This window comes from Dromaius novaehollandiae, chromosome 4 (genome assembly GCF_036370855.1).
Source record: "Dromaius novaehollandiae isolate bDroNov1 chromosome 4, bDroNov1.hap1, whole genome shotgun sequence".
NCBI classification, from domain to species: domain Eukaryota; kingdom Metazoa; phylum Chordata; class Aves; order Casuariiformes; family Dromaiidae; genus Dromaius; species Dromaius novaehollandiae.
In genome coordinates, this window is record NC_088101.1 from 20401902 (window position 1) to 20425891 (window position 23990).

Below are 23990 nucleotides of genomic sequence, written 5' to 3' on the forward strand. Positions count from 1 at the left end.
CTAAAAGATCAATTTTCTCAGATATTTACCACTTCAAGAGAAATAGGTTTTTGTCTAAAAGCATAAACAAAAAAAAAGCTTTTTTAATCCTGTAGTGATGCTCAAAGTCTTTGTATGCTATTACCATCTGAAGTATCCAGACAGCAGTAGTTATCTACTACTGTCTGGATTCAATACCTGTGATGTATGCGCAAGTATAAACTTATACATTACAGCAACAGACTTACAGCAGCTGTGTTCTTCACTGCATTTCCTACGATCACCACGACTCTTCCTTTAAAGCTCTGGAGCATGGCAGTAGCTGGGCACTGGACGAGATCGCCTTCTGCAGTAAATGCTGAACCAAACGGAACATTGATGCTGCCAGAAATGTGGCCACGGTTAAAGCTTATGAAGGACTGTTAAGGGCATCTGAAAGGCATACACATTTGGGGTATACACACAGCTATAATGGGTAGCTGAGTGGGAACACTATTCCTAAACATTACTGCAATACTGACAACTAAGTCTGAGGCCCACTTTTACTAAAGCTGATGGAACTTTCTACATTCTAGTGAAGATCTTTTTTTTTTTTTTTTTTTTAACTGTAGATGGAGTTCAAATAGTCCAGTGGGCTTGGTCTCTATTTTCTTTTCTCCTCGTTATTTACAGCTAAAGTACATAAAAATCTAAACAATCCCCTTTTTAGAAGCCTCCTTCTCCGAGCTGATGTGATACAACAGTGTTAGTCTTTTGTGCTAATGGATTTTGACAAACCTCAGTACATATGGCAAAAACAACTTCTGCTACTATGTAGAAAAAACAACAGAATGAAGATTTGCTAGTTTTAAAAGGGACGTAGCCTGGCGCAACAGGAACAGATCTGTAAAACAAAACAGTTGGTGCTGATGACTCAAAACCCTCACTACATGTATTTCTGGGGGGTTTACTTCAAACCAACTTGAGTCTCTCTCCCAGGAACTGAACACCCATGAGCAGCTGGGGCACCTGTTCTAGATGGAGTTTCATGCAAAAGGAATTAAGTCCATGTACTCGCAATGTGAACCAGAAGTAGATGGGGATTATATGCTAACACAGATGCACTCATATCCTCAGATGAAACAGCATCATGCATGCCTATCTGGAGCTCCACTAATAGTGAGAGCATATTGGCTAACATACAGCAAAAAGCTAACATGAACGCCAGCAACCCTGAGAAATGGTTAGTTGTGCTTTGTTCTCAACCAATATCATTCAATGAGATTTTATGAAAAAATACTGAATATGAAATCTGTATGAAATATCTTCAATAAAAATTAAGTTGGACCACTACTACCTAGCTTTTTCTGAATTTGAATTAAGTGTCATGACCTAAAAAAACCTCTGAACTACTTTTATAGACACACGAACATGGAATGCTCCTCTTCCCCAACAATAAACACTAATAGCTTTGAGGAGATAGGAAACAGCAAACTCCTGCAAAAATAAATAAATACAATGTCAAATATCCGGTCATTCTTTATTACTATACTTGTAGAAAGCTAGTAGATTCTGGGATTCAATTAACGGGAGCTGCCTTAAATAGAAGTAAGATTTAACTGACTTACGTTAATACTAGCATTCATTTTTTGTGATTTCAGCTTCATGATCATTATTATATAGTGGGAAAAATAAATGTTCGAAAGAACAAGGATGATAACATACCTTTCATTTTAGCTTAGTTCTACTTTGAAGGGGAAAATTATGACACCCCCTCCTTCACTAATCTGTACTAGTCCTCAACCCCTCTGATTTATAGCTGCATCATTCTCATTGCTACTAACCATGGTTGGTTCTCAAATGATAGTCTTTTAGACTGAACAATGCTTTCAATAAACTCAGCTGATCATGCTCATACCACTGATGATGCTTAACTGCTCAGAGCACCTTGATGTAATCCTTTCCAAAAGAAGAAATACGTTTACTTACTTATACTAACAACACTAATACCCAACTTGATAGAGCCAGACTGTATTTCTTGTCATTCATATTCTCATTAATCTTAAGTGACCACCTTAACCTTTCCACTACTAATACAACAAAAAAGCAAAGATTTTGTGCTACAGACAGTGAGACCATGAAGTACTTAGCTATAACTTTCATAATAGGAATGGCACGCTGCCAGTATTTCTGTTAACGTGCTTAATGAAATAAGGCTTAGACAGAACTGCTGGCTTGTAACTGCCAGAGACACTACTTTGAGTATATTACCTTTTCATTAGAAAGTCTTCTGTTGTAAAGCTGTCTATAGGGCAAAAAGGGTCACTAGCTCTCAGTCTTGCAATATGAGCTTCATTACAAAACAATGCCTCAGCTTTCAAATACATCTTAATATGAAATATGAAGTATATCTGATACTTGCTGCAAGTCCTCTAATGCTTTTTTTTAAAATCACACTGAAAACAAAGTGAAAGAGTGAACTCTACCATGAAAGGCACAGATGTTGAGCAAGATAAATGACAAAACATAAGAAGTAATCATACTTTTAAAAATACGCGCCACAGCAACACACACTGTCTGATCCTGTTGAACAGTCTGTCAATACTTTGTGATGAACACAGAGACAATAGCTTTAAGTTGCTGCAAGAATGAATACAACACTGAACACAGTATATTATTCCTATGGTTTCCTATGCATATTCAGAACAGCTGACAGTTTAATAATTTTCTATATAAAATACGTTCTCCTACAACTGACATCTAGAATAACTCATTCAAGCTGTTTATTATCTATCAGACTGACTTCTCAAAAATGACATTCCCTACCTAACACCAGAAAGATTTAAATCCATCCATTATTTATAGATATGTCACAGGCAGAAAGAAGTAGCTGTTTTCTGTTTGGAACCATACTTTACTCTGCCATAAACTCCAACCAGAAAGAAACAGCAGCAGCGGTGACTACAATGCATTGTTTGAGCTCTTGAGGCTTTTTCTCTCCAGCATGTCTCCTCATTCAAGAGCTACAAAGGGAAAGTCTGATGAAAATTTGTAGTATGAGAGACTGCCCCATAAAGCCCCTTATTTCATAGCAGTCAAACGATTTTCAAATAACTGAAACTTTTGATTCTACTCCACTAGAGTAGACTAGGATTAGTAGGATAGTATAGCAGATGGTAGGATAGTATAGCAGAACCTATTACCAAGCTATTAGGAAAGCTATAAATACGTTTGAGCAAACACCTTGCCTTTGATCCTGATACATAAATAAATCCATTACTGTACACAGATAAGAGCCTTTCAGTACAACGATTGTAGTCTAGGCATTTTATATTACCTGCTCTCCTCCTGCATTCTCCTTGATGATTTCTAGTAAGCAGCTTGAATAATTATCAACAGAATAGTGCATGTAGAAATAAAAACATTATTTAACTCAGTAGTACAAAGCTTTCTATACAGTAACAATAATCGCTTGGAGCTTTTGATTCCAGAATCTTTTCTTTTAAAGTGGAGTTAAAAAAAAAAAAAAAAAATACACACACACACACACACACACACACACATACACACAGTGCTTTCTGAATAAAGAGGACCACATTTTCAACAGTCTAATTTCAGGAGAAACGAAGCCATTGAAATCCAGACAATGAAGAGTCAAACTATTCAGACACATGAATCTCTGCTTAATTGGAAACCTTGCATGAAATTAATACATGCAAGCAAAATAAAAAATACTTTATGTTCCTTTGACAATTTTATGATATGATTTGTCTAGGTAAAACAAGTTCAAGTGTGGCATATAGTAACATTATAACTCCTTGGAAATAACTGTTTTAATTCAGAATCTTCCAATTATATAATTCAGTTTACAATGTGAACAATAAATTTACTTCTATTTACATAGTAAAAATCCTATCTACTATTCTGCTTCACCATAACTTGTCATAAATATTATTAAATATTTAATAGAGAAGAATACTTATGGCATTATTTTTCTGGATATATAACCACCTTTAAAATAGTGTTTCAACAAACTACAAATTGATTAAAAAAACAGGTTAAAAACATTTAAACTTCTACCATATATTTTAGCCCAAATATTTAGCCCTGATCCATCATTAAAGGGCAACAACTTAATCAGTGTAAAAGCCTCACTAGTAATCCTACTTTCCTTTTAAGAAAGTACAGAAACCTAGAAATCTTGGGTATTCACTTCACTGTTTAGAATTTACACTTCTTTTCTCATACACATTCAATAAGTTAGCAGTAGTAGGTTAAACATGAGGAAGTTGGTTTTTTTCCTAACAGTAAAGACACTTCACCAGTGAAGAGCCTGTGGGATCTCTATCACAGGAGGTCTTTAAAACCAAGCCCCATGTATGTAACAGGAATGATTCTCCTTTCTGGAGTAGAAGGTTAACTAAATCTCATGATACTTCCTTCGTTATTTGTCTGTGGAGTATCATTGCTAGCGTGAGACTTTAGACCCAGCTTAGTAAGAATTATAGCTTATCACCCAGTAAGTTAAGAGTACACCTCCCTCAAAGGCAACAATTTACATCACCTTTGCTATTACGAAAAGAGCAGCACTTAAAAATGATATAAAACAGTAATAAGTATATTCCCTAGCATGTTAAGAGCTGCATCTAATAAAATCATGTTATTGTTCCCACTTCTGGATGGATGTTGATGAAGATGCATATTTCTTGTAAAGCACATCTGTAAGAAGGAACTCCCCTTCCAACAAACAACCCAACCCTACCCCCTAATTAGGCTGCTTCAAAAAAAGAACATAATAACCTCCACACCTAAAGCACCACATATTTGAAAATGAACAAATGAAAGATTAAGGTGTAGACAGGGTAGCAACCATGATAAAGAGATAGATTCAAGATATGTTTAGACCTTTTCTGATTGTGAGCAAGCTCCAGGACAAATTAGGGCAGCCACAAGGTTATGTTACCTGACAGTAGCAAGGCAGCACTCAACAGGAATTGATTTTCCACTAAGGGACTGGCAAAGCACACGAGCTATCAACCCTTCTTCATTGCCCTTTCACTTAAGTGGAAAGCCACCTACACTTCCAAAATTTTGGTCACATTAAGTGGGGAAGGTCTGCTGATAACAATCATAAACAGTTATAAAAAAGAAGCATTAAAGCACTCATACACTACTGGTACAAAGTGGTTTCACTAGAGCCACAGCTTAAAGTGTGAAGGTAAAAACACAATGTTTGTCCTCTTCTGTAAAAACCAGGACTCTCCATGACTAAAACCTGCCATCAGTTTTTCTACTGTGCCTTACATGTCCCTTTCCTATTACCTCCCATTCTAATATCACACTGTCCCCAGATAAGGGGGAGGTAATTGTTACAAGCATGATTTGGCATGGATTGCACTTAGATTTGAAGGATACTCTTCACTGTTACGAATGTCCACCACCAGCAGCTTTGGTTTGCTAGATTTTGTTTTCTTTACAGGTGTTTTGGAATGACTAGGACCTGTCAGCTCACACAAGTCAATCAAATCTTCTGCTGAAATTCGTGGTGATACTTCTGCCTTCAGATCATCCAGCTTGATAGAATCCCTAGACTTTAAAAGAAGAAAATTAGTATTAAAGGTGATAAAACTAGAGACATAAGAAGTATATTTTGTGAAAAATTCTGTATTTTATTATTACTGACACACAAAAATCTGTAAACTGCAACAGAAAGGATATGATATGGTCATCAAGAAATAGTTCCACACTGTTTGAAGCAGTGCCTCCATTTTCCTTCAGAGCTGTTCTACACTGCTGAAACTCTGAACACCATTACAACTACACCATCATTCAGAAGAACGAGCTTGAGCCAATTCATCCCAACCTACCAAGAAAAAGCATGAGGAACAGGCAAACCTCCAGCATGTTCGAGAGGGTCAAACTCAGATCCTTTATATGTAATAGACAGAAATATCTGGAGCAGGCTCTAGGTTTTTGTCTTTAGACATTGGGTTAGCAAAACCTATTCAAATATCTAAAAGTTAAGAAATTTCTACAGTCATTTCTCCAATTATCACATAAGCAAATGTGAGACTTTTTTCTTTAGTCTCTCAGCTGCCATGGTGGAACTTCCAGAAATGTATCTGCACTAGAAGGTCCTCATATCAAATAAGCTTTGAAAGTGCTTCATTACGGAAACATTCATACACTATGTATTTAAAAACATATTTGCATGCACCATGGTGTTAAGGAGTTAACAAATTATGCTTATATATAGTCTTCTGCAGCAAGAACTTTTTTTCTGTTGGTGCCGTGACTCAATATGAAAAAAATCACAGTTTTTAAGCAGCTTATTTTTGTTATGCTTTAGTCCAGCAGATAGAGAGTTAACAGATTGGTTACATATGCAGAAAAACATTATGGAACTCCACTTACTTCAAGAGTTATATACATCAAAGATGCACTTGTAGAGCTCAATCATCTTACAATAGGATTGGTTTGTCTTGTGCAACCATTGCGCTCTTGCTGTGTAGGAGGTCAAACAGAGGCAAAAGCTGTTTATAACTAAGTCTACAGCTGTTTCTAGCGAGTTTTTCTGGCTTGTCAGCAGACAATAACAAACAGAATTGCTGGGATTTGTTACAGGGAGCATTTTTTGAAAAATCTTCAGACTATTTTGATATCTTATTTTTGAGGAAAAAGATCTACATTAATAGCTAACCATTTCCTCATGAAGATTTCCTTGTGTGCTCTGCAGTTGTTCAGAAGATAAAACCATAGGCATACACAGATGGACTTCAGAAAGTGCAGAAAAACGCAACCCCAAATGGAGCTAACATTATAGTGTATTACTTTTGAGAATGAGTATATATAGCTCAGTTAAAAATAGAGGACTTCACTAGAAGTACCGCAGTAGTAAATTTTATGCTTTGAAAAACTATTGCATCTCTTACCTGGTTTTGGTTTACCACAATCACACTGGCTCAAGACACCATGTTTAAAGTCCATAAAAATTTCAAGAGAACAGGAGCAACACACTGAAGGAAATGAAGGCACTACTTAGTATTAGCTCAACTGATTGTTGCTAGCTCTAGTGTTTGTTTCAGTTTCTATACGAATTTCCCATTTAATTCATGGAATATTTCAAGTTTAGAGAGGAAGGCCATGAACACACTAGGGAGAACACAGACATAAGACTCAGCTCTATGAGATATTTCCTGAGATAGGTCCCAGAAAAAGACTTCCTCGTCAGCCGCTGTGCAGTTATAAGTACCTTCATGATGAAGCGGGAAAACAAAAAGCACTGAAAATTACAGACAAGAGTCTGTTGTGCTTCAGGGAATATATTAACCCACCAAACTGGCTTTTCTGTTGTGCGCTACAGTATTCAAAACACAAGAACTCAGAAATTGCTAGTCTCAGCACATAATTTCCTCCTGAGTTGAGAATAATAGAAGTCACAATACATTATAATCAGAAAGATGCTCGAGTTTCTAGATAATACACTATCTGTTTCAATAAAATAGACCCCTACTGTGTGTTTCCATAACACAGACCCAACCCTGTTTCTGTAAAAATAACAGTGTGATTGAGGACACAGCCACCCGCCCCTTGCAGCCCAAATCTACCTCCCAGTTGAGCGGCTGGATTCCTAAGAAGGAGTCCAAGGAAATTACTTGCATTAAAGGGGAGGAGAAGAAAGAAAAAAGTCAAACTCTTCTGACAGACTTCAGATTTACGGATTCAGCAGCCCACCTCTAGAGGCATCACATCAAATAGCAGTTTTCAATATCCAAGAAAGATAACAAAGTAGAAAGAGTAGTGACCACACAAATACACATTTAGCCAGGACAGCTTCATTTGTCTCATGACTAGCACTAGTAGACTTCACTACACCTTCCTCAAGAACAAACCTGTCCCTTGAGAGAACGTTTGTGGAGCAACACAGAGGAGGGAAGTGAAACAAGCCTGCTGTGGCAAAAGCTCAAATCTTGAAGAAGGGTCAGAGGACTGCAAGTAACAATAAACATTCAGGTAGCAAAGCCAGGCATTATAAACGTACAATACGCCAGTGCAGCTGGCTGACATGACCTGAATTAGGTCTTCTTCAGAAACATTTACGTTGTGATGTACTCTGATTATACAACTTCCCACTTTCACTTACACAATTCTTGTCCAATTCAGCAAATGTGACAAATGTCTCAGGAAAGAATAAAAGTTTAGGAACGAAGCCTGAAGTCTGGTATTCTTCATTTTCCACAGTAGAAACCAAAAAAGTCAAAATTCACCTGTATGGCTATAAAAGCATATTTTCCTTATCTACAAAGTATAAAGCCACAAGAAGTGCTCCACAGATAGAAACCATCTGTCCTGTGAATAAGTTTTAATAACCAGAACATACTTCCCCCCTCCCCCCAAATTAACTGGGTTGAAAATAAGGAGAAACACATTCAGTTGTGAATTTTACAACCACCTTTGCTATAATTTCCTGTGTTTCTGACCAAGCATGTCCAGCTCTACCTATATCGTACATTCAGTGATATAATATCTGAATATAGGCTTTGAATAAACCTATGGCCTATAGCTCCTTGACAGACTGCTAGGAAATAGAATTGCTGAATCAATTCCATCCTTTAACAACTGTTTTATCAGAGTAATTTCTTTCCTTCAAACAGTGAAGTGAAATACATGCATGCACTTATAAAATCGTCTTTCATAACTACATTTAAAAATTTCCATTTATCTGCTGTATCTGATTACAACCATATTCCATGTCAGAAGTTTTCTCACAGGAATTCTCTAATAAACTGTCAGTCTGTCAGCTCAAGCTAAACATGGCTAACACCAACTTGTCAATCCTTCTACCTAGGCCTCCTCACAGCTCCTTTACATACATACCACCATCCTGCCACCTAGACCTGTACTTTGGCACTGGATTTAAGATTAGACAGCTCATGAGGCCTCTAAAGAGCCCAAATCATCTTTCCTACTCTTCTGCACAACAGAACCCCAGCTGTTACCTACCACCTCAGAGGTTACTCTCTTCCCCTCAGCCTGGCTGAAGGACAAAGATGAGAGGCAAGACAGGCAGGCTGACATTGTAGACAGAAAGCTTAACATTAATCACGACTGCTGGCTTAAATCCCTGTTTAGGCCTTCCCATGTCATTGCTAGACATTGCTTTCCAGTTACGAAGAATCAGAAGAAACAGCGGCAAAGGGAGCATTTTAGAACAAATCCTTTTGAGCAAGGTTAGCTGCCTCCTCAGAAAAAGTGTATGGCTACTGATAATTTTTTTTTAGCAACCACTTCCAAATACCCAATAAATTGTAAATATGCAGTAGTGTCTAACTGGGATACGGCTTTCATCTAAACTCAAGTTGTGGGTAGTCCCATCAACTTCAAGTCAGGACACTTGCTTAGGTATCTTGCTGAATTTGCTAGCTGCAATTTCTTTTAGTTTGATTTACACACGGAAGAGAGTGTAAGACATATCCCACAAACAGAATTTCCATGCTCAGTAACGCTTTTTACTGCATGAAGGTACAAAGAGGACACGTTCCAAAAAGCCAAGATAGCCACACGAAAAGACAGAAGTGTCTTTTCCAAGGTAGACGTAGTACAAAATTTCTAAAAAGAACCAACCAACCAACAAACCCAAACCTTACTTAATAAAGATAAGATCTCTACTTTAAGCACTGGGCCAGTGGGCAGTTGAAAATCCAGTCACACACTTCTGTATTGTTCCAACAGTTTGGTCAACGTTCTCATAAAAGCATGGTTCCATAGTTATTTTAAGAAATTGCATATTGAGTATAGTACTGAAATGGAGAACTGTGTCCACATACAGAGATGAACTTCATATCATTGCTCAGAAAAAAGTAAGAATTATCAGAAACACACACACGTATTTGCACACTAACACACACATGTTCATGCTTGCTAAGATATCAAACTTCCTGCTCGAGTTGCTTCTGGTTTGGGGTTGTTCGTTTGTTTGTTTTTTAGGTCTTATAAGGTGTGTTTCAAGTCACACTGAAGCAAAGGAAACAGACTTATTTTAACATAACCTATCTTCAAGGGGGGATCTTATTTTAGACAAGTCAGCTGTAAGAAGTTGTTCATCAAGAAAGGCTGCTTATTTGGCAGCGTGGTATAGGAAAAAAAAAAGAGTACTAATGCTGAAGTTTGAGGTCTAGTCACCTCCCACAAGTTTCCCTGACAACACCCTAAATTCTTCACTTCAAAGTACTTATTCTTCTCACCCCATTAATTTTTAAATAGGCCTGGGAATTGCTAAGCCATATGCATTTACTGCTCTCAGTAAAAAGAAATGGGCATTAGGAATTTAATTTTTTTTAATATTAGGAATTAAAGCTGCTTAAGCATTCTCAAATTAGAAGCTGAGCTTCAGAAAGATTACAGCACTCCAGAACACGTGGTTGGCACAATCATAGCTCCTATCTATTTTTCCATTAGGCTATAATCTTAGAGGCATTTCACCCTGGCTATTACGTGAAGATATACATTTTTGAGAAAATAAGTAAGGAGCTCTAGTTCTGCTGGACCTGAACTTAGCAGTCCCATCTGATAAACAAAGGCACTATAAAGTAACTTTTTATCCAGGAAAAGGATGGCTTTATCTGAGTAGAAGCAGGGTTCCCCCCTTTTCTCTTTGAAGATGGCATTACTTATTACAACAAATTTAATATAGAAGAAACTTAATTCTGAAAGTCAATATAATTAAAATCTGGAGTTCAAGTAAAATAATCTTTTCAAAGTTTCAAAGTCCTTCATAACAAAACATGCTTCACTGAAGATGTCATTCCATATTTTGGAGCATAATGTTTTATTTCTCAAATCAGTGTATACAAGTGCGTCTAGGAGTAAGACAACAACAACATTTTAATGCAAGCTTAGAAGAAAATGGTTTTAAAAGATTTCTAAAGAAGTGATTAAACACAAAAACAGCCAAAAGCAGATTCACAAAACAACCACAAACAGCTGCAACTCTGAATCAAGGGTCACATTAGTCTGCAGCAAAGACATGGTTGTTTGTGCCTCTTTTTACTTTACATAACAAAACTGAAGAAAGCTAATGTATTTTCATAGCAACTCTTACCTAAATGTAATACTCTGGGTCACAGTGCCATCATAGAAGTTATGGGGTAAATGCATTTGTATAAAGCAGCCCTATTTTACATAAATCAGAACACAGCAGTCAGATGAAAACAGGTGCAAAAATGAGGGAGGACAGACAACAAGAATAGGACCCTCTAGGACAAATTTTTAGGCATCTGGCCAGTCAGGCTATGCCATTACTATCCTGTTTTTATCAAAAAGCAGTTTTTACCACAGGCAAAGTCAGTTTTCAGGAAGTATCCCAAAACAAGATCAAATAAGAACATTGTGGATTTTAGCTGCATCTTCTAAAAGGATTTTATGCACTGAAACCAATCATGACAAGTGTGTTTCCACTTAGTATTTTCCATGTAAATGTTTTTGTTTATATCCTTTATAATTAAGCAGATGAAGGCACCAGTTAATCTCCTAGGAACATTCTCTTTTGTAGGTTTACTTTTGATGGATTTTTTGTTTTTTGTTTTAAACAAACATAATGACTCCCATTGCTGCCTTGAATTCTGATGCCCTGAGAGCAAAAAGTGCTTTACTCATGTACCAACTGAGAAAGAATAATGCTTAAATCCACCGTTACTGACAGAAAGGGGCCTACAGAGGAAGAGGGGTATTCTAATGATAAATAAATAAAAAGGAAAAAGGTGTCCCATCCCACTGACCCCATTCCCCAGAAAAAAGGCTTGACAGAACAATGAGAAAATGTCCATTAGTAAGGAGTCACAAAAAAAATCTGAATATAAAAAGAATGATTTTTTTTTCTGATATTCAGTCAGGACTACTTATAAAGGAAAAGCAGCCAAACTTCCACATCTTAGGAGCTGTTTTCCAAAATTTTTCAGGCAGTTGACAGTCTTGATTCTCTACCCACAAGCTCATCACCAAATTCATACTTAATGCCTCATATTCAGTCCTCCTGCCATCATACTGTCTCTCTTATTTCCAAGTCAAGACACTGAAACCCTATTCTCTCCACCCTCCCCATCTCCCTATACTTCCTATTTCTCAAGTCTGCCCTATTTCCGGGCGTGCAAGCTCCAATCTTCTACCCCCTCCACCATCCTGACTCCCCCCCCCACACCTCTCGCCTGTTGTGCTTCCGGCAGCACAGCATCCTCTCCAGTAACAAGATGCAGCACCATAAAGGGTCAGAGACAAAAATCTCACGACGTGTGCTTCCAATGGGACAGATGACAGGGGTTTTGCTCTGTGGCCAGCCTAATTGGCGGGACCCTGTGACCCAAGGAGTTTTTTAGGAAGCACAATGACCCAGCTTGCAGCCTGGCTCCTTTGCAGTCTACAAAATGTAAGTGAACTCTGCTTGTCTAAGTAGCTCTTATTAAGAAAATCTCTTTTTCCCTCTAGACTAACATAATTGGGTGAATAAGCTGAGTCACCAGAGCAAAGGGGCAAATTATTCCTTGCACGCACGTAGGAAGGCATGCAGCAAAGTCTCATTAGTTATCACCTCTGATTCGATAAAAGGGGTAAACACTTCTCACCACCACAGAGAAACATTTTAAATTATAAAGTTAATCCATAATCTAGTTGTGCCTGAAAACACCCACAAGATGGGTTTATGTGAAATGAAACCGGAACCAAAAGCAGCAAGAACAATTTCACAAATCTCCTCTTCCCCTGGTGACTGTTTTGTCCTCTTGATAGATACTGTTCCCTTTGGATGTGACAGGTACAGAGATTCCCCTGCACTGTTAAAAAAACAAAAACAAAACCAACAACATCTATCTCAAACTGCAAGAGGAAGAGCAATTCCTTCTCCATCACAATGTGATCATGTATCTCACTTGGGGTTGGCAATTACAGATGAAAAAAAATCATATTTTAGGATTCAACTATAGCTGCTGTTTATCCACAATTCCTATTTACTGAATAAGTAATGTCAGCACAGCTCTGGGATATTTTCAGTTATTCACTACTGTGGAGCCTACTAAAGAGCAAAGCATACTGCTCAAATTCTACCTTTGTTAGTGACTATTAAGAGGAGTGGTGTTATGTGCGTTACCTACACACACCAACTTAAATGCATTCATTCACATTTGCAGAAACTGATCTATGTGAGACAGCATAATTAAAAGAATGCATGTTGATTTCAATGCTGAGCCTTCAGCAAAAGTTGATCATTGAGCCCATTCTGCACAGGTAGAAAGTTATATGTTATTTTCCTTTTCTCATCTGCCAATGTTATCATCTTAAGACGACGTGGACATGATAACATAGGCCACCAGCCAAACTTACTCCAACTGTATACTGCTCTTAGTCACCAAGAGAAATTCATAAATGCTATGATTCCTGCCAAAAACAGTCAGAAAAACTAAATTAATTTGATCTAAACAACTAATTCATTTGATCTAATCAATTCATACTGAAACCAAACTGAGCTATCAACTGCAAGAATGCAGCAACAGGACTAGACAAAAGAACTGCCTTCAGGAAAATCTTTCATTTTCTCAAGGCACTTGCTAATATCTTTAGGTCATAAAAACATAGCAAACTGACTCAACTGAGGAAAAACAAGGCACTGAGTCTGGTCTGAGGTGCATTAGGAGAAGGATGTGATGGAATCCTAGATTCAAAGTTAGCCTAAGGCAGAGATCCAAGAAGAGCATGAGAGAGTGAGAGCATGCAAAAAATGAGCTAGGGCAGAGCCCAGGAGAGTAGAGGAAAAAAACCCAATCCAAACCAAACCACCCTCTGTCTTTGACAGAAATAAATATATCATCTCCCACACAATACACCTCTTTGCCAGGTTCTGAAAATTCATTTTTATTACACTTTCACAACGGCACTGTTACAAAGCAGCATGCTCTACAGGCATAACTTTCTCAGCAGTGAAACTTCTGCATACACAGAAGTTAGTGCATGCTGGAATTAGTTTTGCTGTGATGGGCAGGAGACAGCTATGCCTTGCATCTGCATGTACTTGGGTGTGAAATAAACTCCTGAGATCCTTAAATTCACTTCTCCTCCAAAACCTAACTTCACAATTTTCTGCCAAACTGCACTGCCTTCTAATGCTACAAGCACAGAAAAAATGTAATCAAGAGAACCATTTCTCTCTGCAATATCTAATTGCGCTTATCAGAAGCGGAACAAGGCACTAAGCTTTCCAGAATCACGCTAGTCTTAAAGCATATCTTTAGCACACCCAGTGGGTGTTTTCTAAGAATTACTTCTCTCTTGAAGTAAAGTCACATAGGCCCAGTGCTGCTGTTTCATTCTTCTTTTTTTAGGCATAGGCCACTATCTTTATGATAAAATATAGATTATTTAATGCAGAATGAAATAAAACTGTCACCCAGGAAGCCACACCAAGTATTTATATTGGTCGCCAGAAAGATCTATTTCCACTAGTCTTGCTTCTCAAAGAGAACTGGGTTCAATGCTAAAACATGTGAAAACGAATGAAGTGACAGCTGTGTCTTCAGACAGACATTGCTATTCAGGACAATTACAGCTTGAAATTCTGCTCCCCTCAGGAGCTCACAGGCCTATGTTAACTTTACGATACATCATATTCTTAGCAACTCAATAAATAATTACCATGTAAATTATTAAAACAGTATGGCAACTGTTTGCTAATACTACCCATGCATGGGACATGCACGAAAAGAGAGGAAGTGTCTGAAAATAATTTACTCTGACCGTGAAATTTATCTGTATTTTAAACAGGAAATACATCCAAAAGGGATTTAAGTCCAAAGCAAGTTCACAATGCAGAGTCTGACAAGTTATTCTGAATTCAGAATAATTTTTGTTGTTTTGTTTTGTTTTTAAGTTTCATCTTTACTGAAGAATATTCTCAGTCTTGGAGAAACAAATTTAGTACTACAGAAAACAGGAATAGAAAAGTCATTAGCTATTTGGCGATCTTCGGAGCTGAAGCCACAGACGACTTCATGTAAAAGTTGATTTTATAGCCGGCAGTCCAAGACAACTCAACAGGAGAGAACTCCTATTGAAAGAACGTTAATCTACAGAAATCTTCAGCAAGACAAAGCAAAGATTCCTTCTTGCTAAAACCTAGTTATACTATAAGGCTCTGCTCCGGCCTTTCATACAACACCAAATTTTGAAGAATTGAACCGTACCAGTTCATGCAGCACAGAAATCATCCACCAATAATCAGTGAGGAAAACTGGCATCAGCCAAGGCAAATGGAAAAAAAAAACCACAGGCAAAAATCACTGTGCCACTCTGCAGAGCTCAGATTAAAACCATCAACTACAGCTGAGTCTTGAGCACAGATAGGCAGATAAAATATTGGCAGTTTTTCATTTCAATATCCCAATAATTTATGTTGGCAAGGACTAACCCACAGGTTATCAGTGTCACAGTAAATATTTCAGACAATGTCTTAACAGGACACACCGAATGGAGGCCAAGACTGGGAGAAGAAGGGAAAAGACAGTTGTCTCAAATCCAAACCTTTAATGGCTGTAACATAACTGACTGATCTGCATTATGTTTAGTACTTTATTATGGGCCTGATCCTTTCTTCCTCTGGTAAACAATTCACGCCTTCAATAACTTGCACACCTTAGAGGTTGGTGAGAATAGCTTCCGTATTTGTTATTCTACCGTAAAGTGGCTATTGCTTGTGATTTTTTTTAGTTTTCTCCCCAGTAACATACCAAAATTGAAGGGGGGGAGGTAAAGAAACCCCTAACATTTAATTGATCAAAGGCTATCAGACCTGAAATATGACCTTAAAAAAAATTCCCAAAATTCCAGAATCAAAAAAGAGCAGTCCCGCAAAATACAGACAGATAACTGGCTAGATCTTTAAGTTTACAGGTAGAAAGGCGAAAAAAAGAATGTTTGTTAATCATTCAAGGAACTCTAATCACAGGAGGTCAAAAAGGTCAAGTTAGCCTTAAACTTCAAAGCGGGTATAATTGCAAAGTTCTGCGAGGAAGAGCTGCTCAGACAACCAGCAAATCCAGAACCTGAGCCTAAGGCTGCAACAGAGAGTGCTTCAACTGCTCCAGTCTACATTCACAGCAACCAAGCACATTCCAAGGAGACTCAAAAGCCAAGTCCACACAAAATATGTTTACAATCCTTAAATGTGATCTAAGTAGGAGCCTAATAAACTATTGAAGTTTGATCTCAATAACATTTAGATTATTATAAACATAATCCTTTAACTCTACTGAGAAAGAACACAGCGTATTTGTTACAATCAGTTTATGTCAATTAAAAAAATTGCTCTTTAGATTACAACTTAAAAAACAACCACAACATTCATTAGAGACTCTTCAATTAACATTCAGAATCAGTTATTTACTAAGTCAGTGTATTTCTTGTTTTATCTACTCTGGCAATTGATTTACTGCCTTATCTTCTATGGAAAAAGTCCCAAAACATAACAAAATACATTCATATTTTTAAAATCAAGCAGAGTAAAGAAATGCTACAACACTTTCTTCAATTAATTTAACCTGCAGAATGTTATGGAATTTCCAAGACAATTTAAACCTCAGTACTTGCTGAATCTTAACTACTAGAAATATTATTTTGGATCAAAAACACAGAGCTCTGCAGCAACACTTATACATAGCAACCATAGCTTCAAACACATCATTTGAATTAAGAATGCAATTGCTCTTTTAATAGCCCTGAAAAAAGACTAAAAAGAATTTAGGAAAAAAATGGCAGAGCAACTCTAATAGTCATTTAGAGACAGGTTTCTAACATGGCTTATTATGTTGGACCACATCTTAAGACATAACCTCTGTGACTCCCCATCCTCCTTTTCTACATATGGCAAACAGCTAATGATCACTAAGAATGGCAGGATTGGGAAAACACTCGTATTCACCCAGTTTTTCATTTAAATTCCGCAAGTGAGTACAAAATCTATGAGCTCTCTTCTGTTAAGTTCTCTTCTTCAGTTAAATGCTACAGTGACAAAAATCAGCTTGAAAATTAGAAGGTCTGACTGGTGCCAGAGATGGAAATTTAGCCACCACCAGTAACCTGCCATTAGTCAGTGGGTCTTCAATGTGTTTGGAGCTCGCACACACAGGTCAGCAAAAAACAAATTAGCTCCAGCGCTGGGAGAAAGCAGGAATGAGTGTAAACATGCAGTTGAGAGGATGTGCTGGACCACAGAGACACCACTTCGGTTATCTTCAAATTGTCAAGGAACTGAGAACTTACAAAATATAGGTAAGTTCCGGAAGAAACAACAAAAATAAGCTCAAACTAAACAGTCAGATATTTTAACTCCTGGACTCTTTTTGATTGCAATAAGGATGCTAATATGATGTAATTGTAAGAATGACAGGAGGGCAAATCTGTTCTTCTGGAACTGCTAAAGAGGAGTTGGAAAACAATAAACCCAATCCAGCCAAACAAAAGACAACAAAAAACAAGGAAACAAAACTAAAGCAGCAGAAACAGCTTATACTCGCCACTTTGGTTACCGGCTGCCTGACTTACAGATATGAAAAAACTTTGAAAAGCTAACCAATACCCAGGGAAAGTTTTGAAGCTTCCAACAAATCCAAAAAACATTTGCCAGAAACAGATGTGCTAATTATGACATGCCTAATTAAACAGCAAACTGTTTATCCACCCACCAGCAGGTAACTTAAAAAAGTGTATTTTAACCAACACAGATTTAAGCATGGCATCTCAAAAAATTATAAATAAGCCCAATTTCTCACTCAAGCTGCTAGCAGTTACAATCAGAAAAAGAGAAGCATCAGAGGCACCTTCTAAATACATTAGAAACATTAAATTGTATCTTGATGAGGAAGTTAATGCTTTACACAATATGAACTAAATATAAAGTTGAAGATGGACTTTCTGTTGAATAGTAGAACAAGGAAAAGAAAACAAAAGCAAATTTCCTACAAAAGCAGAATGTGAAAATAAACATGGAATGGGTCATTGCAATCACAAGACCCTCAAGATGGAATATAATAGCTGCTATGAACAACATAGTCCACTTGGATATTTCTTAGCTGGTACACTGAAGGAGAAACATGGGTGTATGCTACTCACCATGCTTTTAGATTTACCTAAATTTATCAAAAAAGGAGATGGAGTCTACACACCAATGATTCAAGGGCTTAAAATAAACGTAGCCAATACACTTTATATGGACAAATATAACTTAGGTACTTAATATCCATTAAAAGCAATGGAGCTTTGTCATATTTAGTCAATAGCAAATAGGCCTCAACTTACATCTGTAAGCAGCATGTCACTCGAGCAACTCTTGATTGAATGCATAGAAAAGTTGTCATCAAGAAACTTTGCTCCTACCAGTTTTGATAAAGCACAAATATTTGCCATCTTTTTACTGCTTCATTTAGCTCTTAAGTCACTTTCCCATATAGGTATTTCCCTTTCTATTTCTTCAAAAAGGAAAAGCTGAACCAGATTGGTGGCATTTACATCAGTCTGAGGATGCCAGTCAAGAACTATCTGAGTGGAATTTTCTCTAGCTGTATGTCTTCAAGGCCCAACATCCACCAAGAACTCCTTGCCTTGAAAAGAGATCAAGCAGCAGAAAAAAAGACCAAAGATTAATTGCATCAGCCTGCAGATTTCCGGGAGTCCATCTGTTAGACCTGAGCACACATTCATAAATAGAAAAAACCCTGCATCATTCTCTCACTTGTATGTCGGAGCATACAACTATCATGTCTATAATAAGAGAGATGCAGCATAGCTGAAAGTTCTTACATGACAAGTGATATTTGTCTTTATGACTCCCAGACATTCAAGAAAATCTGGAACACTTGGGGAGTTTCCAGGGCATGAAAGTTAAGTTTCATGAATCAGAGAGGGTAAGAAAAATTCATCAGCGTACTGGTCAACAACAAATTACAGTCACAAATTTAAGTAAATTGTAATCAAATTCAGCAGTGAATTTCAAGGGCTTTTCTCCTTATTATTATTATTATTATTATTGACTCAATCTTTCTCAGAAGAAACATACAATCAGCTTAAGATATACATTCTTCTTGAAACTATTTCCTCCTTGAGATTTTATCTGAGTAGAAATATGCTTACTGGCTGAAAGAGTAAAAGATTAAGCAACACACAAGTCCAGGAGGGAGGGAGAAGAGCACTCAAGCCTGTTACTGAAGTTGCAAATAGATGCACCTAAAATGAAAACTAGGCAATGCTAATGATAAAGAGAGTTAAAACAGTTTTGCTTTTACTAGCTACTGGTTTGGGGGGAAAAGTGTTCACCTGGGGCAAATACTTCTCATATTATTATTAACAAAACCCAACATGCTGATATACACAAATATTTGCGTAGCCAATAAAAAGTATTTAAGAGACAAACTGAAGCAGCTTAGAAGGAAAATATAAATATATGAGTCGGAGACAGCCAGTGTTTAGAATTAAATACACTAAACACTTAAGTTTCAAGAAGTCATAAACTTCCTTCAGATGTGAACCCACATGAACCCACAGAGGTGGACAACCAATATAAAACTGGAGACAAGCACAGTGCAGAGTGCTTGTTCTACCTAATGACCAATTAGATAAGGGGGAAACAAGGATGTAGCTTTTAAGAGCTAGACTGATCAGCGAGGACACAACAGACTTTTCTAAAACCCATTACAGACAATGAAGATTGCACTCGGATTCCACTGCTTTCAAATAGAAGAAAGTTTTCCCATGGCAGCAAACTGTATTAGAGGACATGACTGAAGAAATAGGAAGGAAAGATAACTCCAGGACTAAGGTAATAAAAAGAAAAAAAATAAAATAAACATCTCCCCACACCCTGAAGAAAAAACCTTTTGGATGTAAATTTGTTTTCCACTGAGAATGACAAGAATTCAAAATTTTCTTAGCAATGTTGCTCAAATCCCTGAGAAGTGTCATCTTCTAAAGACAAATATCCAGAGGTGCAAAGCCGGTTATAAAAAGACATATACCTAGTTAATGGCTCAAGCTGCATGCGTTTTTAGAAGTCTGGACTGTAGCCCCTGACAGAACCATAACACACTTAGCTCATATATGTGTCAAAATCTAACAAAGAGGACAGCACATGACAGTAAACAGTTGTAGTTTAGAGCTTCCTGTATCAATTGCTTTCCTTCCACTCAGTTGTGATGTGATTAATTTCCTTTTTGCTACAGAAAATACTGAATATATTAATATATTTCTGTATAAATTACAGACACCTCCACAATATGAACTAAAAAACTACAGTATTACACAAAAAGTCCAACTCTCTCAAGCTTCAAAGGAAACACAAGCAACTGTTACGCTATTGTTAATGAAAAATGCTTGACTATCAAGGAGGAAGAAGTACAAACTAAAGAGAAGGCAACAGAAGCTACAGCATTTATTTTTCATTAGCTTGATTTCTTGGAAATTATGGGATGGATGAGCCTAGTTACTGGCATTAAAAACAAACAGAATTTCTGGCATGAAAGAAAAATTACTATCTTAAAAAAAAAAAAGAAAGAAAAAAAAAAAAAGAAAAAAAGACCCACAGTACAATTCCCAGGAAACAAGAACATTGAAAGAAGTTTTGCTTGACCCAGATTAATGGATTTTCCTCCCCTCTATTACAAGTGTAAATCTTGTTTTAATTACCAATTCAGTACATGATTGCTGCTCTCTCCCTTTTCACTCCTTAATACTTGTGAGCGTCTTCACTCTGCTTGGACACAGAAAGGCACAAGCACATCCTCAGGACTGAGGAGACTTGTTTATGTACTGTCTTGCCATCGTGACATTAGGAAAAGCTAGCACAAACGCAAAGAACATTTTTACCATTAGAATTAGGTCCAGGCATGGGATCAGCTTGCCCAAAGAGACTGTATAATCTCCATCCTTGGAAATTTTCATGATCCGACTGGACAAAGCCCTGAGCAACCTGGTTTGAATTCAGCGTTGGGCTTGCTTTCTGCAAGAATTCATACTAGAGGACCTCCTAAGGTCCTCCTTGAATTATTATATAAATTTGCAGCCCTTAGTTCCTTCAGAAAGCCCCTCTACATATCTCCTGAACAACATCTCAGCTATTATGCTGGCTGAAATGCACAAGGTCTTCTTTTATGACAACCACTAGTATGCTCTTGTTGTTTCATTTTGCTTCCCAATTGCCCTTCTACATCCACCTATTATTTCTCGACTATAATCCTTAACTCCTGTAGGTTCCTTGGAGTTCCATTTTGTCCTGCATCTGCAAGTCTAGCACTTGGAATCCTGGATCAGTGGCTAAGGTTCCCAGATAATATAGTAATAGCATTAAAAATAAGACCAAAGTAAAAAACAAGAAAATGACCGAGCATCATACTTAGATTTAAGGACTTTTTAAATTCTAAAATACACATTAGTGACAATACGCTACTTAGTTTCCTACTAGTTCGGAAAAGAAGATGGAAAGCCTCTAAAAACCTAATGCAATTGACTAAACAGATATGGCAGATGTGTGTATCTTTCCCCTACTACTGTAACATAGTCATGAATCGATTCTCATTCTAGGGGAAAGTGAAAGAAAAAAAATACTGCTTCATTTTTTTTAAAAGACTAAGTTGATTTATAGTGCTGAGAGGAAGGAAAGGAATCACTTCAAATCACCAACATCCTTAACTTCAGATGGTGTATCTGACAAGGGAAGCAAACATCAGATTTTACTGGAAAAAGAAGGGAACTTCATCTTTACTGAGCTGAATAACTACTTAATGAAGATACACTCTTATCTACTAATTTTTCTTGGCAAGAAGAATACAGGAATAATCTACATATTACCTGTCACAATAACTTGAGCCATACCTTTAACTTGACATGTGAGGGTGGAAAAAGCAGTCAGAGTTGCCTGCTGCCTGCATCACTTCCCAGTTACCCCGTTTTCACTGGGAAACTATTCTTTCACTATTCTTTTACTATTCTTTTCCTAAAAATAAAGCCTGTTTGTACTTCTGCAGTTAAGCCCTGGACGCTAGCCTGCTGTGGTAACAAACGACACCACAGAACCGAAGAAGCAGGAGATGGGAGAGGCAGAGATGCGGCACAAGAAGAAATAATTTTATTGGCACATCCTTCAAAGAACTGAAGTTTAAAACAGTAAAGTTAAAAAAAAAAACGGTCACTCTAACATTAAAAGGACAAGATATCAAGTACAAGTAACAGATACACAGTGGAAGACATCAAAGCTGAACAGGAAGTAAAAAAAAAGGGAGGGGAAGAAAAGCTGGAATAAAGCACTACGTTTCAGAGCAGTTAATCCTCATTCACTGCATTGTACTTTTCATCAGAATTAATAACATAGCACAGGCTCTAACACTGCCCACTAACTGATAAAGCAAATCAGATCATGTGACAAACATGTAAAACCCCTGTGTATGGTAGCAGCAACATAAGTGCCAGCAACTAAGATTTGCTGTGTTTTTTTTTTTTTTTTTACTGCATAAATTTAAATAAGAAAAAGGCTAGGATAGAAGAAACATGCAACCTGAACAACCTTACTCCACCATGTATGGGCTACCAACAAAGTCGGAACGTCAGTACAGAACTAAGGGGGCTGTACAGCTGATAACCTGAACCTGGCTTGCAATTAAGTAACCAGTTCCAAGTGCAAAGCAAGCTCTAGTGTGTCTGTACTGTCCAAATCAGTAACACATTAGTAGATACCAAGAGTCTTTTTCTATGCAACAGTAAACAATTGTTATATTCATTAAAACAAGAAACACCCCCCAAACACACCCTGACAACATTAACAAGAGTCCTAAAATCACCTGTATTGAGTTAACTACCCTAACTGAAGAGCAGCAGCACTTCCATATGACAGCTGTTTGAGAGAGAAACATGAGCTTACCAGCTGCAATTTTTACATGAACTCTTTAAGTGCAGAAAAAAGACTAATAATCTTGTTTTGGATTGTCAAGCAAGATGAACAATAATCTCATTAACTGGTATTTCACTGAACAACGCTGCAACTACGTAGTAAAAATGATCTATTTACCTTGTACCTCCTCCTCCGGCCTCCTTAGAAGTAGACAAACCACTTCTATTTTAAACTTTAAAATGGTAACATTTGAAAATTATCTAACAACTATTAATCATGACTGCTTTGACAATAGGATCAAGAGTTTCATGAGCTCCTCAGGGTTATTGCAAAAAAACCACATGTTCATAACAAATGAAGTTTTGTTCTAAAAGAAGGCAAGGGTGAACAAACACGTTTGACAATGGGGGAGTGGAGGGTGGTTTTCCAAGGGCAAACTGCGCCTGGCGATCATGTCTTCCCCTCCAAGGCCAAGAACAGACAGTCCAGGGCACTTACCAGGTCGCTTTTAGGCGCTTCATGATAGTCTGCTGAAAGGCAGGACATCGAACTTCTTGTGCCGTTGCTCTCACCGCCTTGTCGTGGAGGCTGTGCATATTGCCTGTACGTAGCACTCTTTGGGGTCCAGCGAAATAGGTTGATTGACTCACGGACACAACGCTCAATGTCAATCTCTGACCAAGGATTTAAAGTACAAACAAGAAATGCAAGTGTGAAAAATCGGTAAAGCTGGTTAACAGAGCTGTGACGTTGCTGAATGAATATACACATATCCATCTATATTTCTACCACTCTCTATCAGTCCTAAAAGCATTTAGTTTTCATGAATATTTTTCCATTCAAAAAGCACTTGGCAATTTTTATAAACAACTAACAAGGCCTATTTTTGGTATTAATTTTATCCTCAGGCATATGAAAGCACAAGCAGTTTCAGAGAAGTCTGAAAGAACTGTAACCAATGCAATGGTGGAAACAAAATCAAAGCCTAGTCACAGGAAGGTATCTTCATTAAATGTGTTTGCACGTGAGACTGAGGACTCGAATGTAAGTACATGCAGTAGGAGATCAAAAGCATGTGCTTCACGCAGCGTATGGCCTTTTGGACCAACTGAGTGTCCTGCTT

General features: G+C 37.4%; 1 protein-coding gene across 6 annotated transcripts in view; it reads right to left on the bottom strand.

The window, feature by feature from the left end:
* The window catches only part of TBCK (TBC1 domain containing kinase), a 114446-nt gene that overhangs the window by 13183 nt on the left and 77273 nt on the right, over nt 1–23990 (bottom strand). For all 6 annotated transcript variants that reach the window (XR_010388912.1, XM_026108633.2, XM_064510549.1 and 3 more), the window contains 3 exons: nt 23366–23541; nt 5374–5549; nt 228–387 (listed from right to left, as the gene is read on the bottom strand). Coding sequence is in view for 5 of the 6 variants with exons in the window: in XM_026108633.2 (XP_025964418.2) it covers nt 228–387; nt 5374–5549; nt 23366–23541 (512 nt within the window). In the remaining variant the exon portion in view is untranslated. The remainder of the gene's footprint in view (nt 1–227; nt 388–5373; nt 5550–23365; nt 23542–23990) is intronic.